Source organism: Aulonocara sp. 'chitande type north' Nkhata Bay, linkage group LG7 (assembly GCF_057382095.1).
Source record: "Aulonocara sp. 'chitande type north' Nkhata Bay isolate Kocher_YH1m ecotype deep benthic linkage group LG7, A_spYH_male_GT1.1, whole genome shotgun sequence".
NCBI classification, from domain to species: Eukaryota; Metazoa; Chordata; class Actinopteri; order Cichliformes; family Cichlidae; genus Aulonocara; species Aulonocara sp. 'chitande type north' Nkhata Bay.
Window position 1 is genome coordinate 61,111,100 of NC_141350.1, and position 19,869 is coordinate 61,130,968.

Here is a 19,869-nt window from a genome sequence, read left to right on the forward strand (position 1 = left end):
AATACATGAATACTGAGGTAAGGTGGTCCATCAATACATTTCTATTTTCTTTTATTTCTTGGAACTGTAATTTTAGTGTTATATTGCATTATAATTTTAACTTGCAGTGCTATATTGTACTATGCTGCTGAGAGACTTGTCTTCTGCTCCTCTAACACATTTCATTGCAATGTTGACCCTGTGCTAACTTGCTTATGACAAATATAGCTGAAAACTGGTGATTGAATGATTAAATTTAATTAAAATGAATAACTACATAAAGCATTAGTGTGATGAATGAATTTAATACTCGAAACTGACTGACTGTACTGAAACAAATTATCAAAGAACAAAAGTAAAATTTAGTAAATGCTGGTTTCTACAAGCAGTGCTTTGGCACAGGATTTGAAAAACAAAAACATTCCAAACAAACTAAATTTGGGTCAAAAACATGGGTCAGATTTGTTTTAGTCCAGACGCAGCAATGACACACAATATTATCTCTGTGATTGATTGTAGATACAAATTCATGCAAAATGGCTCATGGCTAACAAAGTGTCCTTTATTTAGCCCAACAATTTTCTGTGGCAAAATACAAAGAAAACATACAAAGAGAAACTGCAGCATTATCAGAATGCACCATCAGAAGAACATCCCATGCGTGAAAGACGCCAGCGAAAAATAGCTTTATTACAGGTGCTAGAGGTCTGCCTGAACTGACAGGAACAGGGGTGGCTCAAAATATTTATACCAGAAAGTGCTGCATAATCAGTCAACCAATCAAAAGGCTTGGCCAAGAACTCACCAACTTCAAGCTTCAAAAACCAACTGTGTGTGGAGCTGTGACATCTGGTGGAGAGCTTTGTTTTGCCACCAGTGCAGGCAGAGCCTTTTGGGGCACTGTTTTGAGACGGTGCAAAAACTAGCAAGTTAAACTAACTGTTGTAGTGGGCAAAGGAAGGAAATAGAATGACACTCAAATTTCAGTTGGTTCCAGATCACTGTCTTGAAAACTGAAAAGTTGATTTGTTTTTCATTTGTGTGTAATTTCAGCTTTTCTAGAGTCTGTCCTAATGACTTCTGTAGTCACATTTAACAACAACAAAAATAAAAATAGAACCAATAAAGGATAATCACACATCTTCTATTAAGAATTAAAATCAATCATTTACACTAAGGATAATTACAATAAAAATGGTCAATAAAACAATAAAAAAAAATTCAGAGCCAGTAAATTAACAGCATTCAAACTTTGCAGTTCCACATGAACATCATTAAATCAACGTGAAATAATTAAAAATTGAATTTTCAACCAACCCTGTACTAGATTTACCTCAAATGTCTAAATGATTTTAAAGGTCACCCAATCATTGCTTAATCAGTCAGGGGAGAAAGCCTATATTTAATTCAGAAACAGGACTTCAGTCTAAAACAAGATTTAGACATTTGCTTATATTTTACAATCAAATCTCATTTTTATAATAAATACTACTGCTTATATCAGCTCTAGAGTTACAGAGAGCTGTAAACTTTATGCTGAAATTGATCTTAAACTGTACAAAAGTTAAAATGTCTGTTTTAAAATGCAAAAACTGGTTAGTATAGTACTTTAATTCTTCAAATTAATAAAACAATACCTCACCATCTGGCTGCATGGCAAACTTAAAGTGCATTATAACACATAATTATCTAAGCTTATAAATGCTGTGTCTGAAATTGTAAGATGTTTTTGATTTGTTTTGCAGAAAAAAAAATCTTTTGTGCATGAATAAGAAAGTATTGTGAAAGTGGTTATCCTGCCTTTAACTGAGTATTTTATTTATTGGTAGGTAGTGCATTCCACTTTCAAGCCTTTAGATGCAGCGTGTCACTTTACCTTTGGTTTAATCACAGAAATGATTATTTATTTATTTATAATGTAAAAATATAAGTGTGATGGAGGTTCAGGGGGTAGTGCCAGGGAGGCTGGAGTTGGAGGTGGCAACAACTGGGAAGCTGCTGGGGCAGCAAAGTGAAAGGCACAGTTGTACATAAATGCACACAACGTGCAACGCTGAGTGTCTCGGGTCCTTTTGGTGTTTACAATAATTTTTTTTAATTTATAAAGCTATAATATCATTTTTCATTGGTATTTGATTTAAGCTGTGCCTACATTTATTGTATGCATCCTGGGTAACTGAGAATGAGGTTCTGTCTTAGTGCATCTTCCTAGGTTTTGATTGAGTAAAATGATGGCAGTGAAGCTGCTGAATTATGATACTCTAAAATTAATGAAAGCAACATTATATTTAGACTTGAGACTGGAAATAAGACAGCTGAGCAGGACTTATTTCTAGAACAGAAGCATACAAGAAATGTGGACAGACAGTAACTACACGGGCTCAGCTTCAGCTTCTGCACGAGCCTATTTCTAAACTGCAGTGGGAGATTAAGGTAGATTAGTTTACCGTAGATCAATACAGCAGTACCAAATCGCTCACCTAAACATACATACAGATTGTTTAGCGCAGCACACCATGCTGCTCAATGAGAACTTATGGAGAGAAACAACAAATTATCTAATTCACTGACTCACTGAGTTGTAGGCAGCATAATTGTTGTAGGCGACAATTATGCTACAGACTCAAACTTGTAGCAAAGTAAAATATCACTCTATGAATAACTTCCAGCATTTACAAATCTCACTTACCATATCAATAATTTCTGTTGATTTCATTTTCTGATAGTACTTTTTAATTGCCAAGTATTTTGAATAATGCAACTTGTTCTTTGGGTCATTTAATTAATTCCTCAACTTACCCAGATTAGCAAGTAGTTAATTTATATCCGGGTATAAAAAGGAGACTAGTAGAGAGTGATGCATAACTGTACAAATAACAATCAGCTACATTTAGCTATTACATATAACAAATATTTATTTTTCTCATTTTTTCCAATTTTCCAGCTGGTTTGGAATAAAGTAAAGAAGCAGATAGTTGGCCTTGCTTCTGCACTAAATTGGGTGCAGATCTGTTCTATCTCCTTTTGGTGTCTTCAACATTGGTCTATCTCCTGCTGGTTAAGCTGTGTCTAGTACCATTTCATTGGTTAGAGTACACTCAGTTTTAGAGACATGACTGCCTTGGGCCCCACAGTGCATAGCTATCTGCGTTTAAGCAGAACAGAAAGTAGAGGAGTCCTGGAAAGTTGAAGTATCAGGATGAAGTTCTGTTATAGCCTACCTCTATGTGTTTCTCAAGCCACATCTCTGCTAACTGCACAGCTGATGCAAATGCACTTGCTCTTGACCCAAGACACATTTTATATTGCTTCTGTTCAAGGCTTGAATTGCAATTGATAGGATGATAAACGTGGACAATTCCTGGTTCTTGACTGCGTAAAACCTTTAAACCAGAATTAATAACCTTGGTGTAGAAGTCTACATCTTCCAACCCCCAGCCTAGGATGGATGTATCAAAACCTCCAGCTTTTAGTAAATCGCTCTTAAAAACACAGGTGGTTCCAAAGCCATAATCACGCCAAAAGCCACTTTTCTTGGTGAGCACAAAGTTGTTTTCACTTGGGGCTTTTTCACCGTACACAATCTTAGGGCTGTATTGGCTAAAGATAACAGGAAAATAGACCTGTCTCCCTTGAATAGCATTATCTCTGCAGCGCTGCAGAGCATCACCACTAAAGATTAGATCAACATCACAGAGGAACAGTAAAGTGTCATTATCAAGCTGTGACGAACCCAGCTCTAGAGCCAGCCCTCGTGAAAAATTTCCTGTCATGGGGATTACAGACATATCAGCTTTAGGATACTTTCTCTTATAGTCCATTATTAAATGAATATGCTTTTTTATATTCTTATTGTTTACATTGTCCACCAAAATGATGCAGAGCTGAACATTTTGTTTAGGTATCAAACACACTTTCTCAAAGTTCTCCATAAACCGAATAAAAGTGCCATAGCGACCAGACAGTGGGACGAGAATGCTGATCTTTTTCTGGCTTTGCTCCCACATTTCTCTTGTTGACTCATAGAACTGGAAAGGTGACAAGAACTTCAGAGAGTTGGATAGGAATGACAGGGATTGGGATTCAGAGTTGATGGCAGCCATAAGTTCTGAAACATTTAGATCTTCAGCTTCACTAAAGAAAGGTCGGCTGAAGGACTGTTGAAGGTAAGCATGCCGCCTCACAGGCAGAGTTATTTTACGTCCCTTGTGTTTTTTGTACAGAAGCAACAAGTCTAAGACGTATTCTGCACCATGTATTGGATCCACCCTGTAGTAGCCATACTGAATCTCTTTAAAGTCAATTACATGGCCACGTGTCTTTGAATTTTCATTAATCATTTCCATGACCTCTAGTATAATATTGTCTTCAAGGGCAGTCCGAAGCAATTTTCCAAGGCTTTGCCTAGCCATCTTGTTTTCAATGGCAGAATAAATATGTTGGCCTGTCAGGAAATCCCACTCAGTGACATCATTTCTCTCACTGGGCACATAGCGCATGTAGGAAGGTGGAGACCCCAGCTGTTGGTCCTCCCACAGTATTTCTGTATCACTAAGATAACTCATATGTAGGCCTTCACGATGGAGTAGGATCGTGCGGTAACGGAGCCTTGAGATCTCACAGCTGAGCATGTAGTTGTGGAGCCGGTACTGGTAGGCAGGACTTTTGTTGGGATGGAGCGTAATGGCATTGTGGATCTTGCGACTGTGAAGTTCTTCAATGAAGCCTTTTTTGTTGTGTTCATAGTTTTCATAGAACAGTTGCTGCATCTACGGAAAGAATTTAAAAGTAATAAGAGTATGGATGTCCAAGCATCAATACACACAACATTGTTGATTAGAGCTGGATGATATATATCATTAGCAATTCAAATTTGTTAAACAACAAGACAATTATTTTTCTTTCACGAAACAAAATACATTCCATGTCCTAATTGCTTGCTGGCCTTGGTAGCTGGGGATTGGTCTGCCAGGGTCTCCGTCCTGGCTGCCATCCAGCACTCATTGCACCTGACGCCTATGGTGCCTCATGCGGGAAGCGGCCTCGGAAGGGGGGCCTATGTCCCTTTTTCAGGCTGGGCCCAGCTGGGCTCCATGGACTAAAGCCGGGCCCTCGGGCACCCTCTTCGGTCCCAATCTCTAGTGTGGGGATCCAGCAACCCTATCCCGGGCAGGATGAACAGTTCCCTCAATCCTCTGCACATAGGGGTTTTTGAATTGCTCTTTGTCTGTTCCCTCAACCAGAACTAATTTGCCATAGGAGACCCTACCAGGGCAACACAGCCCCTGGTATCCCTGGGACACACAAACCACTCCACTACGATAAGGTACCATTTCACAGAGGGACAGTACAGTTGGGTGACCTCCAAGAAAATATCAATTAATATCTGTGATATCTGTGAATATATAGGAAAATACTGACTGGAAGGATCACTCACAGATTTTAGAAGTCTGACAAAAAAGAAATAATCCAATATGCTAAGAACAGGGGTGGATCTACATGGGGGTGTGAGGGGCACACTGCCCCTCTGCTGTAGAGGCCCACCACAACTTTTATGTCTTTAAAATACTTGTAAAAACGAATAGTCTAAACCAGGGGTGCTCACACTTTTTCCGCATGTGAGCTACTTATAAAATGACCAAGTCAAAATGATCTACCCACTACAAAAATCCAAAACATATACTTATTTATAAATATATTGAGGATTCTTTATATCTACAATGTATATACATGCATAACCGCAATATCCAATATTTCACAACACAATTAACTATGTAAATTTTTTGTCATTACCTGAGTTTACTCTGATGACTTGCACTGAATTGAATCAGCCAGGGATGCATAGTCCGGACAGTAGCTGCTGACGGCCAGGTTTAAGAGAAAAAACCGAGAGCTAAAAATTGGAGTTAACTCGCTGACTAGCTTGTCAGTTTTACTACACTTCGCGCCGCTGTTTGCGCATGCGCAGCGACCTAAGCGTCAGAAAAAATCTGCTGTCATCTGACTGGCTTCCCTGTATCAATCAAGTGACGGGATGGATGATAGGCTGGCATCTATTTTTTTAATGCCATGCGATCTACCAATACTACCTTTGCGATCGACTGGTCGATCGCGATCAACGTATTGAGCACCCCTGGTCTAAACCTACCTACTCAAAAAATGTCTTTGTTTTCTTAGAAGAATGATATAGCAAATAGTTTTAAAGTGTTTTTGTGGATATTTTCTTGACTCCATGTACATATAGGGGATTTTCACATACCCCACTGAAGAAGTGTGTGCCACCCTGCCTACACCTCTGCCCCTCCTTTGCCTCCCCATGTGAAGTTTTCTCGATCTGCCACATGCTAATGACCTGAAACACAATCTCTCACACATACACACACGCAGATTCAAGTCTTACCTCATAAGACCATACACACTGTGTGCCTCCAAAGCGTCGTACACAACGCCCTACTTCCACATCCTCATGGGTGGTGTACATCTCCCTTAGACAGGTACTGATGTGAGGGACCATCCTGCGTAACACCTCTCTACTAAAGATCATCCCAGGACCTCCCATGCAAAAGTTTTCTCCGGGTTCTAGAGCCAGTCGTCCTAATTCTTCAGCTGTGCCCAGCCCTGTCTGGCCAAGGTAATGGGGCTGACTGCTGTTGAGTGACCGCAAGAACAATTCCAGCTTCCCACCTAGCAGAAAGTGAGTTGTAAGAAATAACTGTTATCAAAAATGGCAAAATGTATGTATTCTAGACGTGTATGTGTGCATGCCTTTATCTTACTTATCTCTCAAGATAAAGACTCAAAGTATGTAAGCATGTAACCCACTGTTTTTTTTATTTTTTTATTAAAACACTCTTTTTACACTTTGTAGCTGGATGAAAAATATTAACAACTTAGCAAAGTGTACAATCGTAGCTTTGGTTGCCTAAAATGAGACTACATTAATTTATCTCAGTAATTTCAAAGAGATGTTGTTTTCACTAAAGCGACACAATATTGCATAATGCATAGCATGTTCCATTTTTCTGTGACAAATAAACAAACTGCACTGGCATCAAATTCACTCCCAAAATAAGCACCTCTTATATAAACATCATCATCTGCCCGCATGAACCACTCGAATTTATCCAGGTAATGGTCATGGATGTACTTTAGCATCATGAATGATTTCTTCTGTGGTGGATAGGAATCATCAACACCTGCCAGCGAAACCACAGGGAGGGGAGCAGGCGCGTGGACGGTCCCAGACCCAGCGCTCGAGAAGAACTCCACCTTCCCGGGTATAGAAGCCGCCCATGTCTCATACGCAGCCCGTGCTCGAGACGTCAGGTATTTTTTGGCTGTCATCACGCCAACATAAATGAAACGCTTTGGTTTGCTTTGGGTTCTGCCTAAATGTGCACTGCTGTTCTTCGTACTGAATAACCTGTTCTCCTCCGGACTGTCCAGATCTTTGACTGACACGGACTTCCCGTGGATGTCAGCACCTATAGCAACGGCGGAGTCACTGTAGTACAAACACATGGCAGATCTTTTCCTTTTACTTTCCAGAACCTGAGGTAAAATGAGCCAAGAGGACGCTGTGAATCCGAGAAAGACGCCGAAGATCACGGTCGTCCACGATCTTCTGGACTTAACAGCCATTTTCGTATCCTACGAAGAGTACAGTTCTGCGGTTAACGGGGACCAAATGTATGATTGCTGACGCTGTAAGGGTGGTGCTAATCTGTGAAGCATGCTATCCCTATGGAGCAGGAAGTTTCCGTTTTAGTAGCATAAGTCACGTAGCGGGGCATTTCCTTCACAACATTAAGAAACATGTTAGCCTGTCCCCAGCCGTCCCATGACGTCTGTACTGAATATTTGTATTTTAGTTTCTTTGGGGGTTAAATGATTTTGTCCTCATCTGGGACCGCTATCTTGTCGTCCGTCAACAAAAACAAATCGACTTCCAGTCGTATTTCCTTTTCAGAATAAAAGCAAATGTCCATAAACTTGCAGCAATAGTTTTCTCGTTTGTTTGTTTTAATAAAAACCAACTGATTAACCACGACATGCAAATTACAACGGTGTATAAAACCTTCGAAAATTAACATTGGTCTAAGGAGTAACAAATATAACAAAATGTCAATACTTTTGTTTTGAAAGTATCCTTTTCTCTAACAACTTTTAAAATGATTGCCAATACAAAATAAAAGCTTTATCACCGTAGACTGACGAATCATACAAATATATATATTTTCTCTGGTATTTGACGTGCATGAGCATTATAAGACCTTACCACGCCACAATTTTATAACCATCTCTTCACAATAAACCCGCAATATTCCAGTTGGTTAGGCTGAAAAATAAACGCATTATCAGCTGTGCTATCGCGCAGTCCGTTTCATTCGTGCGGAACTGGTCGGTTAAATTGAATGGAATGGTCGAGGTGCAGGGATCTGGTCTCATTTCAGCGGATCTGGGCTAAAGCAGATCGGTTAAATGGAAGAGTCGCGTCATCTCCGTTTACTCCAATGGACCTTTTTTCCTTTCTTTCTTTCTTTTTTTAAACTGCAATTGCGGATTATGGAGCCTCGTAATAGTCCCGGTGTTCCAGGTGGTTCCAACTGGTTTTTATATTAACTGGTTAGATTCGTTTACATATTCCACTCTCAGTGTTTCAGATGTTGGATCCGCAGATTCGTCATTTTTACTGAATGGGCTTCTGTCTGTCAGTGTATCATGCGGTTTGTCAAGATTCATTCCTTTTAAATTCCGTTTGACATTTTTAAATTAGATCAGTCAGTCTGAGGGCAAACACAAGCTGCTGTAGCTCTGCCCTGAGGAACAAGCTACATTTGCTGATTTTGTGCAGAATTTTGCCATAACATCACGTTATATAGAGTAGCAGCTGCCCACGTAAAATTTTTACATCACGTTTGCGTGTTTCCTGAGTCAGTCAACTCGAGGTACGAGTCGAAAAAAAAATGTTGGCTCGTTTTTTATGTTATAGAAAGACAGAGGTAGGAGACAGAGCAGAAGACTTTTTGATTAAAAAATAATAATAATAATAATTTCATTGTTGCCTGAAGATAATATTTGCATGAGCTGGAGACCTCTTGTCAAATCGCATGACACACTAACAGAGAGAGAGACAGAGAGAGAAGACCAGGATCAAACATCTGGAACTCAGAGCATGGAATATGTAAACAAATCCAACCAGTTAACCTGGAACACCGGATAGGTTTTCTGTATTTAATCTATCACAACACCTGTGGCTCTCACAGATTTAAATATATTAATCTTTCCACATCAAAAGGAGCCAGTTGAGATGGTTCGGGCATCTGACAAGGATGCCCCCTGGGCACCTCCTGGGCGAGGTTTTCCAGACCCAGGACGCTGGAGAGATTATATCTCTCAGCTGGCCTGGGAACGCCAGGGAGGGAGGTCTGGGCTTCTCTGCTTGGGCTGGTGCCCCCGCGACCCGGCCCCGGATAAGCGGAAGAAAATGGATGGATGGATAATCTTCCTTACTGTATTGGATTGATGTACAAAAATATAATTATTAAAATATAGTCACTTTATTTTCCACTCAGATTATGCGATGTTGATTAAAGTTTTTGTGTTTTGTTAAGAAAAGCCCAGCACTATGCCTTCCCATAGCTTTTTCTGTCAAGCTATTGACAATATACAGAACCAATGCAGATGGAGAAAATGATTATACATGTTCAGTTGTAGAATCAAATCTGTGAAACATACCAAAACAAACAAAAAGAAGTGTTTAATTTTTGTTTCTTCTTATAGATCTTCTTATATTTATTTTATTTCCACAGGTACAAGTGAATTATGAAAAAAAACACTGAAAGTCTGTTGAATGTAGAGTCCATTGTTTTTGAGGTTATTTAAAAGACAAAAGAATGCTGTACTCATAAATATACATAGATTAAATGGTAAGTAGACTGTTTCTCATATAGGGCTTTGCTACTCTCCCAGAGCACTCAGAGCGCTTTATACAGGATGTCACATTCACAGAAGCACATTCTTCTATGCTTTTAAGTGTTTTCGAGCTAACATTCACACCCCGAAAGATACATCAGAGTGCAACTTTGGCTTAGTATCTTGCATGTCCCAAGGATATTTGGCATGCAGCCATGGATCAAACCACCAACCTTCCTATCAGTAGATGTCCTGTTCTACCACCTGAGCTACAACCACCACAGATCAGCATGCAATTACATCTTCCAAGAAAATGATGCGCCTTCATAAACTTTGAATTAATCCATTAAAAATACATAGCAATGTGGAAGCCGCCACATTGCCCTGCAGTTCTGAATAGAGTGGAGGAGATGAAATCACTCTGCATATGTAGCACACAGAACTTTTGTTGCAGTTACTTGTTGTTAGGAGATTAGACCCTACAATCTCTGGACAGTTGAAAATGAGTCAGAAAAACACATGGATATATATTTTTTGTCATTATATTTTCTGGTCATTTAGATATTTCACAGTAGTTTTTCGAGGTCCTAGCACACAGGGAGATGTTGATGTTTGTTTGAAAGACAGCATGGAATTTAAATCGTACTGTAAGTTTGAAGAAAAAGAGTCACAGGATAGTTTTTTTTCTGGAAAAGAGAAACACTATTCATCTTACTGAAGTTAAACGAGTGTAATGCCTTAATATTTACTCTCTTTACTCTTTACTGTTGCTCTTTAAAAAAAAAATTTCTAATGCTTGTTTGACTAACTTTGCAATCCTTCCCTAATACAAGAAAGTGTGGTATGTAAATATGTTTAAACCAAAAATTGTGCCATTAAACTATGGGCATTCCTGATTATGATTATTGATTAAAATGGAAAAACTGGATCACTCCATAATAGCTGTACTGCCACTACCTGACTACAGTTCATTACTCCGTATTTTTATATATATATATATATATATATATATATATATATATATATATATATATATTATAGAAAGTATAGTTGACCAGTTATAATAAAAAAGCATTGTGACAATATGTGAAATGACTATTAGTTAGAGAGCCTATCTCAGCTGACATACATAAAGGCAGGGTACCTCCTGGATAGGTTGCAACTCTATAGCGAGGTTAACACATAGAGACAGACAACCTTTGATAAAATTATTTAGCTACAAAATTAGATTTTTGCTTCTAGGATGGGTTAATAACATACAGCTAAGTTAAATTTTAAAGTATTACCTAACAACAAGCTTAGAGACTTGCCTTGCACAGCATAAAAATTAACCCTGTAACTTTTCTGAATTGTTAAATGGTTAAAGTAATATTATTAAATTAAGATTTTTCATGTCTAGAAAAGAAAACTATCAAATACTGTTGCAGGGACTCTGATTGTGACGTCATAATACGACCCATGCCCCCAAAAGTACAAGGTACTTACAATGTAATTATGTCATTGTTTCCTGTAAAAACCTGACTTGCCACTTGATATTAGGCACAATTACAGGATACTTACGCCTTAGTTGCATGTCTAACAGTGTCATTATTTCAGTGTTTCCTGTAAAAACCTGACTTGTGACGGAAAATTACATGTGGTTATAGGGTACTTACACCCGAGTTGCAGGTTGTATTAACACATGGTAAACATCCAGGGAAAACAGGAGCTGTGCAAATACACAGAAAAGAAGAAGCCAGGGTTTCACTGTGTAGCTCAACAAGTCAGCAAAGATTGACTGCCAGCTGAATTGCCAGAGGGGGAACCCTGGATTAGTCATGCCCATAAATGCAGACAACAACATCAACAGACAGAGAGGGAGTGAGAAAGAGAGCGATAACCAAAATGGAGAGACAGAGGGAAAACAAACTGGGCAAAACCAGCCAGGGAGAAGTGAGGGGCTATCTGCTTTAGAGCATTAGGCTGTTATACCTCATGTTGAGAATAGCGTCCTTCTTTCTCCACAAAATAACTGATGAAAACAGCTTCTGTGTTTACTGGGAAATCTTTTAATTTCCTTAGAACTATAGCAGTAATTTAACCTGAAACATAAAAAGGGAAGAACAAACTTTGATTTCCAAAATTGAATGTCTCATTACTCCAAATGAAATCTACTGAAAAAGAAGACGTAGCTATTTTAAATGACCAACTTCACAACCTTTATCTTTATAAAGGCAAAAGCTCATATGTGAGCTCTAGAAGGCAACGGTTAGCAGAGGGAGACCAAAGCACAGCTTATTTATTTTGTCTAGAACAACAAGAAGCACAATTTCATTCCTTCTAATCTGCAGCTTACTGTTTACTAGCAGATTACTGTTTTGCCTTTTACAGCAAACAATGCAATTCTATCTACTCACAATGAGGTTTCCTTTATTTTATGATTAACGTTAATATTTATTTGTTGAACACATAAATAAATGTGATGCTCCACTTACTCTGATCAATGTCAAAATGCATATTTAAAATCTAAAAAACCAACAACTCTCTAGGTTTAGGCTGTTTAAGTGTTGAATTTTAAACATCATTCTCTGATTTGCTGACAACAGAGACTATACATACAATTTATTGAGCAAGAAATTTTACCTGGGGCCTTATTACATTAATAAAGCTTCTACCACTGGGATATTACTTTTATCCCTGTTATCTTTTAGAATAATTATATCAATAGAATTAAATGTAAAAGAAAAAAAATCATTTTCTTTTTTTATTTCAGTATACCGTGTAAATTTTAATTATGCTATTATGAGTCCTTGGTTTGTATTGTATATTCTGTTTGTGTTCCTGTTCTGTGTAGATGAGACGTACTCATCGTGTGTTTCTAATGGGATGGTGTTTTGCGGCAGGTGGCAGCAGAGTCAAAGTGTTGCTACACAACCCTCAGAAAGATGCTGTTGATGCCGCATCAATGACGTCACATACTTGGTCACCAGTATTTTGACAATGGGAAAAGTTTATCGTTCTGGCGACGAAACGTTGTAGAAATCTGAGAAAACGATTCGACTAATGCGCTTTCCACTAGTTATTTTTAATTTTAATTTCAGTTTATGATTTATTTCTTACGCGGTTTCAGGGGGATAACACTTTTTCCTTTTCTTGTCTTTTTTTTTTTAACTACTGGACATATCAACCTCATACACCGAAGGACGGATCGACAGCCGTGGCATGATCGTGTTTTGCTCATAGAGAAGGTATTGTATTGTACTGATTTGTGTGATATTTTTATGTAATAACTGTAAATGACTGCACAAGAATCTGCTATAGAAAAAAATATACATAAAATGTTTTTGTTTGTTTTTTCAGTGTAGCTCTTCTGGTAGATTTGAACTTTATTCCTGTTGTGCTTTAAATTTGGACGTCTTTCATAGACCTAAATGCTGTTGGGGTTTTACAATCTTAAACTCTAGATTTGAACTATCTTGCAAAAGGAGGACAAAAAATAGTGACCGAGAGATGTCAATGGGTTTAATAATTTGCACCTCTCAAAATCACCCATCTCCATATTTTGGTGGTTTAAACCACCAACTGCAAAGGTTACTAGCTGTAAACACTGAGTAATGGTCAGATAGGAACCGTTTGAGAGTTTCAGACCTATGCTTATCTTTGACATCTTCAATACTTTCACAGTAGGTGAAATCAAAGTACAAAGCTCCTAGCTTCGAAACTCTCTCTTGGTTGTTTTTTTTTTTTTTTTTTTTGGTTTGTTTTCTTTTGTTTTCCTTTGTTTCTAAAGAGTAAAAAGGCAAAAGTACTGCACTAGCAGTACTGAAAATATGTTCTGACGACAAACAACTCTACGACAGACTTGGATGCTATAACTTTAAAAACTTTCTAAATTAATTAGCTTAAAGAAAACTGAGTATATGACTGCTCATATTTATACATCTCATTTAGTTCCATTTACACCAATTCTAAAAAGAGAGAATTGACGTCAAAATTGCATGTGTTTGCAAATAAATACTGCGCTAAAGCCTGACTGTTTTTTTCAGGGATTTCAAGCAGCAGATCTGCTTTTCTGGAATTCCTTTGTGCATAGAGAGAGCCATCAATGCTGTGCTGCCTGACTGCTAGTATATCAAAGTTATGCAGCCTAGCTTAATCCATTTCATTAGCATTGTGCCTGGAGCTCTTTCACGCATACAGCATAGCCCTTATGTGCGTAGCAGTGCAGTTGTCTTGGGGTGGGGAGGATTTCAGCATTGGTCAGTGCAGCTGTGCCCACTTTCAGCAGAATGAAATCAGAGATGACTGGCTCCAGTATCCAATACACTGCCTGAACAGACACAATGTTACTACCCATACAGCTACTAGAGACATCTTGTAGGCTTACTCCATTAGCCAGTATTTTTGAAAGAAGGCTGGCTAGAAGTGTTGACCTCAAAAGATTTTGCTTGGCCACCACCGCCATGAAGTGTGATGCGCTAGTCATTTAATGTCTGTGTACTATTAAAAAAGGTCATCCGTACTTAATTTGGACTCTTATACAAATTCTAGAAACTCTTAAGGAGATTTTAACCATTGATCATTTGAATGAGTGTTTAGCACAATTTTGATTCACTGATCTTACACCATTTCTTTATAGTATAGGTTTGAGTTGAGGTTGATGTTCAGTATTTAATTCTAAATTTATTAGTTTAGCTAAACTGATGATACTTTGTTTTATGTGTTTTAAATATAGTTAGTGGTGGGGAGAGTTGAAGGGAAGTTTAAGCCTAATTTCAGTTTGACTACAAATAAGTTAAAAAATAATGGTGAGTTTGCAGGCTACAACGCTTTCTCAGGTCCTTCCCATTTGAGTATACTGTAACCCAGTTCTTTCTTTTTTGGTACAATTTACATATGTCCCCTAAATGTGTCACATGGTGTTGAATCATAAAGTTTGTGTTTTGCAAGATGGGTAGCTATAAAGATCATTAAATATTTGTGATCACTGTGTGTGAATTGTGCCTGTGCAGAAGTGGCACATTTTGAGTTCTAACTTTCTCGAGAACCCAGATAACAGAAGTTAGAGCTAAAATAATTTGTCATTAATTTGTTTACAGACAGCATTCACAAAAGGAAACATAACAATATGTCCACTCATTTTTTCTGAGAATCTGATTAACTTTTTGTGACATGAATGAGGACACACACACACACACACACACACAGCTTGCACGTTGCTAGATGTTTTATTGTTTGGGATTTTTTGTTGCAGCTTTTCAGCTGCTACATACACACAACGCACCATTTCAGGTCCCAGCACATCTTTTACATGGGAGACATGATCAGCTGATGGAGCTGAGGTGTGCGTCAGCCTCCCCTGACACCACACCCTGACACCACTGCTCCACTCCTCCCCTGCAGCTGAGCCACAAACCACACCCTGCCACACTTTTAAACTATCAGACTGATAAAAATGAGTAAACGTGAGAACTTTTTGCTAGCCAAACTCATCAAAAGTCTTTTTTAAATGTTCACAATAAACCCCACTGAAGATGCTGATATGTATGAAAAACAACATGACTACAGCTGTTTTCTATTTTAGTTTATTTCTTTTCATATCTATATTTGTTTGTTAGATTTAAAAAAAGTTACCCATAAACTTATTACCTAAAGTATTCTATTTAGGCACATTTTGTGCATCGGCAAACTTATCTTGCAAAAGTAACTCACAATTTCCTTCTATCTGTAAAAACACGTAATGTTAAAATCTTCTTCTGGGGGTGGTATGTGCTTGATCCTTGAGCTCGGGTCCTCAACCAGAGACATGGGTGTTAGAGGGTTCTGCGCACTGTCTTAGTTGTTCCTAGGACTGCACTATTCTGGATAGAGACCTCCAGTGTTGTGCCTGGCTCTTAATACTCTTATTACCGCAAGAACCAATTTGGACTATACCTTCTAGCAGCAGTTCTTTCAGCCCCTAGAACTTCTCTATTTTCTTGTGCTGCTTTTGGTAAATGTCTGGATCATGTGTTTAGGCTCTGTTCTGGTGCTGCTATTATCATTGCCTCTGTGCTGGCCTCTAAGCAAGCCTTTTCTATCCACTGGTAGGATTTCTTTATGTCAGGGATTTCCTCTATGTGTCTGTGGTACATTTTTTGCAGCGGCTTAGTCATCCATGATCTTGGTCTTGTGGTGCAAAAAAACCAATGGTACAGAAATAGAATATATGGTATTTACAATATATATAATATATACATCTCAAAATAAATATTAATATAAATAAATACATTAGGAATATATACTAACTACCTACCTTAAGAAATGTGTGTGTGTGTGTGTGTGTGTGTGTGTGTGTGTGTGTGTGTGTGTGTGTGTGTGTGTGTGTGTGTGTGTGTGTGTGTGTGTTGGGGTGTGCAAAGTGCATGTATTGAGTCCAGTGGGAAAGTTATTGTAGCCTGAGTAAATAAGTGTGTTGTTGTAACATGTTAAGTGAGGGGGTGTTGTTACGTAGTCCGACGTCTTCTTGTGCCATAAGGTGTTGGTTCTGATGGACCACAACCTCCTGTAAAAGGGAAATATCACAATTTATGCCCGGGTGAAGAGTCAGTAGCAATCCTGATTGCCTGTCTCACTTGCATGAAGGAGTACATGTCTTGTAGGCAAGGCAGATTGCAGTCATTCACCTTTTCAGTGGAGTGGATTACATGCTGTAGTCTGCCTTTGTCCTTTGCAGTGGCAGCAGTATGCCAAAGTGTTAAAGGAGGTGAGAATAAATTCAGTGATGGAGCAGCTAAACTGCAATCTGTGATGGTGAGCAATCCATGCCACATGCTCCATGTGTCGCCCTGGTGGAAGCGATGCTCCCGATACCGGCGTTTGGCATCCCTCACCATGCGCCGAACTTGTTTGGTTTTTTTTGTCAAAAACAAAATAAATTTTTAGACTTGAGAAATTTGTTGCTGCTCACAATGTAATAGATTTATATATAGAACAACTTGTCAGAACAACTGACAAGACGCTAGAACTTTGATTGTAGGGTGTTTACCTTACAATATAAAGCACCTTCAGGTGACTGTTGTGATTTAGGACAGTATAAATAAAATTGAAGTGAATTGAACAGAACCCTGACAGGAATGGATTGTGAAATTGCAGACCAAGAAGAAAAACTTTTTTTTATACCGGTTGAGACTTCATTGTCATTAAGACTCAACATCTCGTTTACAAGAGAGACCTGTTTCAGACAGCATAATAAAATTAAAATTAAAAAACCACATTAAAATAACTAAGAGTCATATTAAAAACAAGAACAAGTTTCCAGTAATGATGTCAGAAAATCATTTAACCCTTTCATGCATGAAACCTCAATCAGGATTTTTTTCTTAAGTATTTTTATTCACTTTAAGCCTTCATTTTTTTAAACATGTACTTTTCAAAGAGTTTTTTACATGTCCACTTAGGTGGACAACATCACCTTTGGAGTGGCTGGCAGGGTATGGATTGACGCACCAGTGTCCAATGTAGTGGTTTATGTGCAAGTATACTATCAACACTGACACAAATACAAGAAAACAGCCTTTGAATAGCTGTGCACTGTAGTGACCACTGTGTGTGAAAGGGTTAAATGTATTTTAAAGTCTGCATGTGAAATCAATTGAGAGAGCTGCAAGTCCTTCCATAGTACGCTAAGAACAACCTGGAGAAAGATGATGCATACTGCAAGTGCCTTCTTTGGTCCATGTAAAAACAAGAGCTCTTTGGCAGAGACACTGCTTATATTTATGCTTAAATAGGGGAGAGGTGTTCAACCCAAAGAACAGCATCCCCACAGTGAAACACAGTAGTGGGAGGATTATGCTGTGGGAATGCTTTGGTGGGAACAGGTTCACATCAAAGTGTAAAGAACCACGAGGAAAGAAAATTGTAAAGATTTTGAAAGAAAACCTCAAACAGTGATTTAGCAAAAACTGGGTCTGGGTTGTTTCCCTGCACAAAAGAAATTTTCATAGGTGGGCAAACAATCTTGTACACATCTGTATCAGCTGAAAAGTTCAGATTCTGTATCTCAAGCATTTGGTTGGAATAGCTGATTAAAACAGGATCTATGTTAAAGTCAAATTATGTCAGTTACAATATAATTAATCGTGTCAAATACATGTTCATACTTCTGGTAAATGGACTGTTTCTTATATAACACATTTCTACTTTATTTGAGCACTCAAAGCCTCATTCACATCCATTCACACAAGCACTTTTTACATCTAAGTGCTTTCTATCTACCATTTACACCCTGAGAGTGTAAATGGTAAATGAGAAAAGTACATGAGAAAAGTACAGATCTCAGCAGAATCTAAACATTGTAGTTGGTTTTGACTTTTAACAATTATGTCGAGAACAAAATTAAACAGGATCATATAGACTACAAACATAGTAAAGCACAGATGTATTAGGAATTGACAATGATATTGGATTTGGAAATTTCAGAATGACATAAGTACAGAAATAAGTAATTGCATAAATAAATACCCCGAGGGACTGTTGGTAGCTTACAATCACCAGAGTTTACCGAATGTTTTTCAGACAACAGAAACTTAAATGGTGTTTTCTCCTTCTTCCTTGTCTTAAGGTGCAGCCCTCACAGCGATGACTACATCACTGTTGCTCCACAGGACAGTCTTGCTGACTGTAGTCTTCTGTAACTTGCCTTGCATCGCTTCCTCCCTCAACCTGGAGGATCCCAATGTCTGCAGCCACTGGGAGAGGTTAGTCAAGATAATAGCCCATAAAGGGCAATAAAGGCATTCAGCATTACGTGTCCTTTACCCACCTCCAGACTATACTAAGCATCGCCGTAACATTACGCCCCTGATACTAACACTACATGCTAATGCACTAACAGTGGAAATGTGTTATCAACCTGATAACTTTCTTAAGCTGTGTTTAAAGTGTCAATACTTAGCAGTCTGTTTTTCCATTTGCAAGGATGAAAAAAACTTCTATGTTCAGGACTATCCCAGTAAAGCTGAGCATCGCTCATTTCCCTAATTATAGTACCATCATTCCACTGAATGCTAAAGACACAGTTACTAGAGCTTGTGCACACACAGACTTACCTGTCGAGGTTACTGATGAGACTTACATGACTTACAGAGAATCTGTTCTGTTCAGCCTCATAACGCAGAAACATATCTTCAAAACAAGGCTGAACACAAAAAGTTTCTCTGTCAAGGTTTGTCAAAACTTGCAGAGTACTTTGTTTGCAGAGTACTTTGTTTGCAGAGTACTTTCAGTTTTTGCTCTCTGCTGAAACCGAAAGCTGAAACCTGAGCTTTTGACTGGCTCACTTTAATATATAAATCCAGCACTGTAACAGTTTGCACAAGATATTAGAAACCATATGCATTTCCATTGTTAAACAAATGACACCTATATATATAATTATATTTCTATATGAAGGCCAATAACTTCAATTGGTTGCCCTGCAGGCATAGCATAAAGATGTTAAGACCTATAATTTTTAATCTTATAAACTATTTATTGTATCATTATCTCTTCTAAGAAAACAAAGCTTTTGGACAAACAGGCAATTAGTTTTCTCAGGTATTTTAAGGACATAAAAGTTGGTTGAGTGTCAATCTATTGTGTGTCAATCTCTTTTGAAGTAAATCAACTAATTGAACAGAGACGATTAATGAGGCAGTCATGAACTATCATCAGCCACACACTGGTTTCATGTCTGATATCCATTTTCTTTTTTCACTTTCTGTGGTTTCAGTTACTCTGTGACAGTGCAGGAGTCATATGCCCATTCTTTTAATCAGATTTATTACACCAGCTGCACTGACATCCTCAACTGGTTTAAGTGCACCAAACACAGGTAAGAACCAATTAAAATGATACTTGATACGTATGGAAATGTGTGGTGATAATGGGTTTGATTAAATGGCAGTACCACAGTTTTTCCCTGTTGTTTTTCTTTTTTTGTTTATTTAAATCAGACATTGTCGCTGTATATTT

At 38.2% G+C, this 19,869-nt stretch overlaps 2 protein-coding genes across 4 annotated transcripts in view; one reads left to right on the forward strand and one right to left on the reverse strand.

Moving 5' to 3' along the window:
• Positions 1-520: 520 nt before the first annotated feature.
• LOC147326490 (chondroitin sulfate synthase 3-like) lies at positions 521-8,755 on the reverse strand. Of its 2 annotated transcripts, none has more exons than XM_086301749.1 (3): positions 7,176-8,755; positions 6,380-6,663; positions 521-4,748 (listed from the first exon to the last, which is right to left on the reverse strand). In XM_086301749.1, the coding sequence occupies exons 1-3, from the start codon at positions 7,618-7,620 to the stop codon at positions 3,174-3,176; spliced, it is 2,304 nt and encodes a 767-aa protein (XP_086157875.1). In that variant the 5' UTR covers positions 7,621-8,755; the 3' UTR covers positions 521-3,173. The 2 variants fall into 2 exon arrangements, with proteins under 2 accessions (XP_086157875.1, XP_086157874.1); XM_086301748.1 differs by having other exon boundaries at positions 7,056-8,753.
• Positions 8,756-12,739: 3,984 nt separating this feature from the next.
• megf10 (multiple EGF-like-domains 10) overlaps positions 12,740-19,869 on the forward strand; it is a 62,795-nt gene continuing 55,665 nt past the window's right edge. For both annotated transcript variants that reach the window (XM_086301750.1, XM_086301751.1), the window contains exons 1-3: positions 12,740-13,121; positions 18,479-18,614; positions 19,628-19,729. In XM_086301750.1, coding sequence (XP_086157876.1) covers positions 18,496-18,614; positions 19,628-19,729 — 221 coding nt within the window. In that variant the 5' untranslated portion in view covers positions 12,740-13,121; positions 18,479-18,495. The remainder of the gene's footprint in view (positions 13,122-18,478; positions 18,615-19,627; positions 19,730-19,869) is intronic.

Excerpts from the sequence above, each read along its gene's own strand:
- LOC147326490 (XM_086301748.1), bottom strand. The coding sequence starts at position 7,620 with ATGGCTGTTAAGTCCAGAAGATCGTGGACGACCGTGATCTTCGGCGTC. Across the intron at positions 6,664-7,055 it reads TGATGATGTTTATATAAGAG|GTGGGAAGCTGGAATTGTTC; the intron begins GTGCTTATTTTG and ends ACTTTCTGCTAG. Across the intron at positions 4,749-6,379 it reads AGTGTGTATGGTCTTATGAG|ATGCAGCAACTGTTCTATGA; the intron begins GTAAGACTTGAA and ends TTCTTTCCGTAG.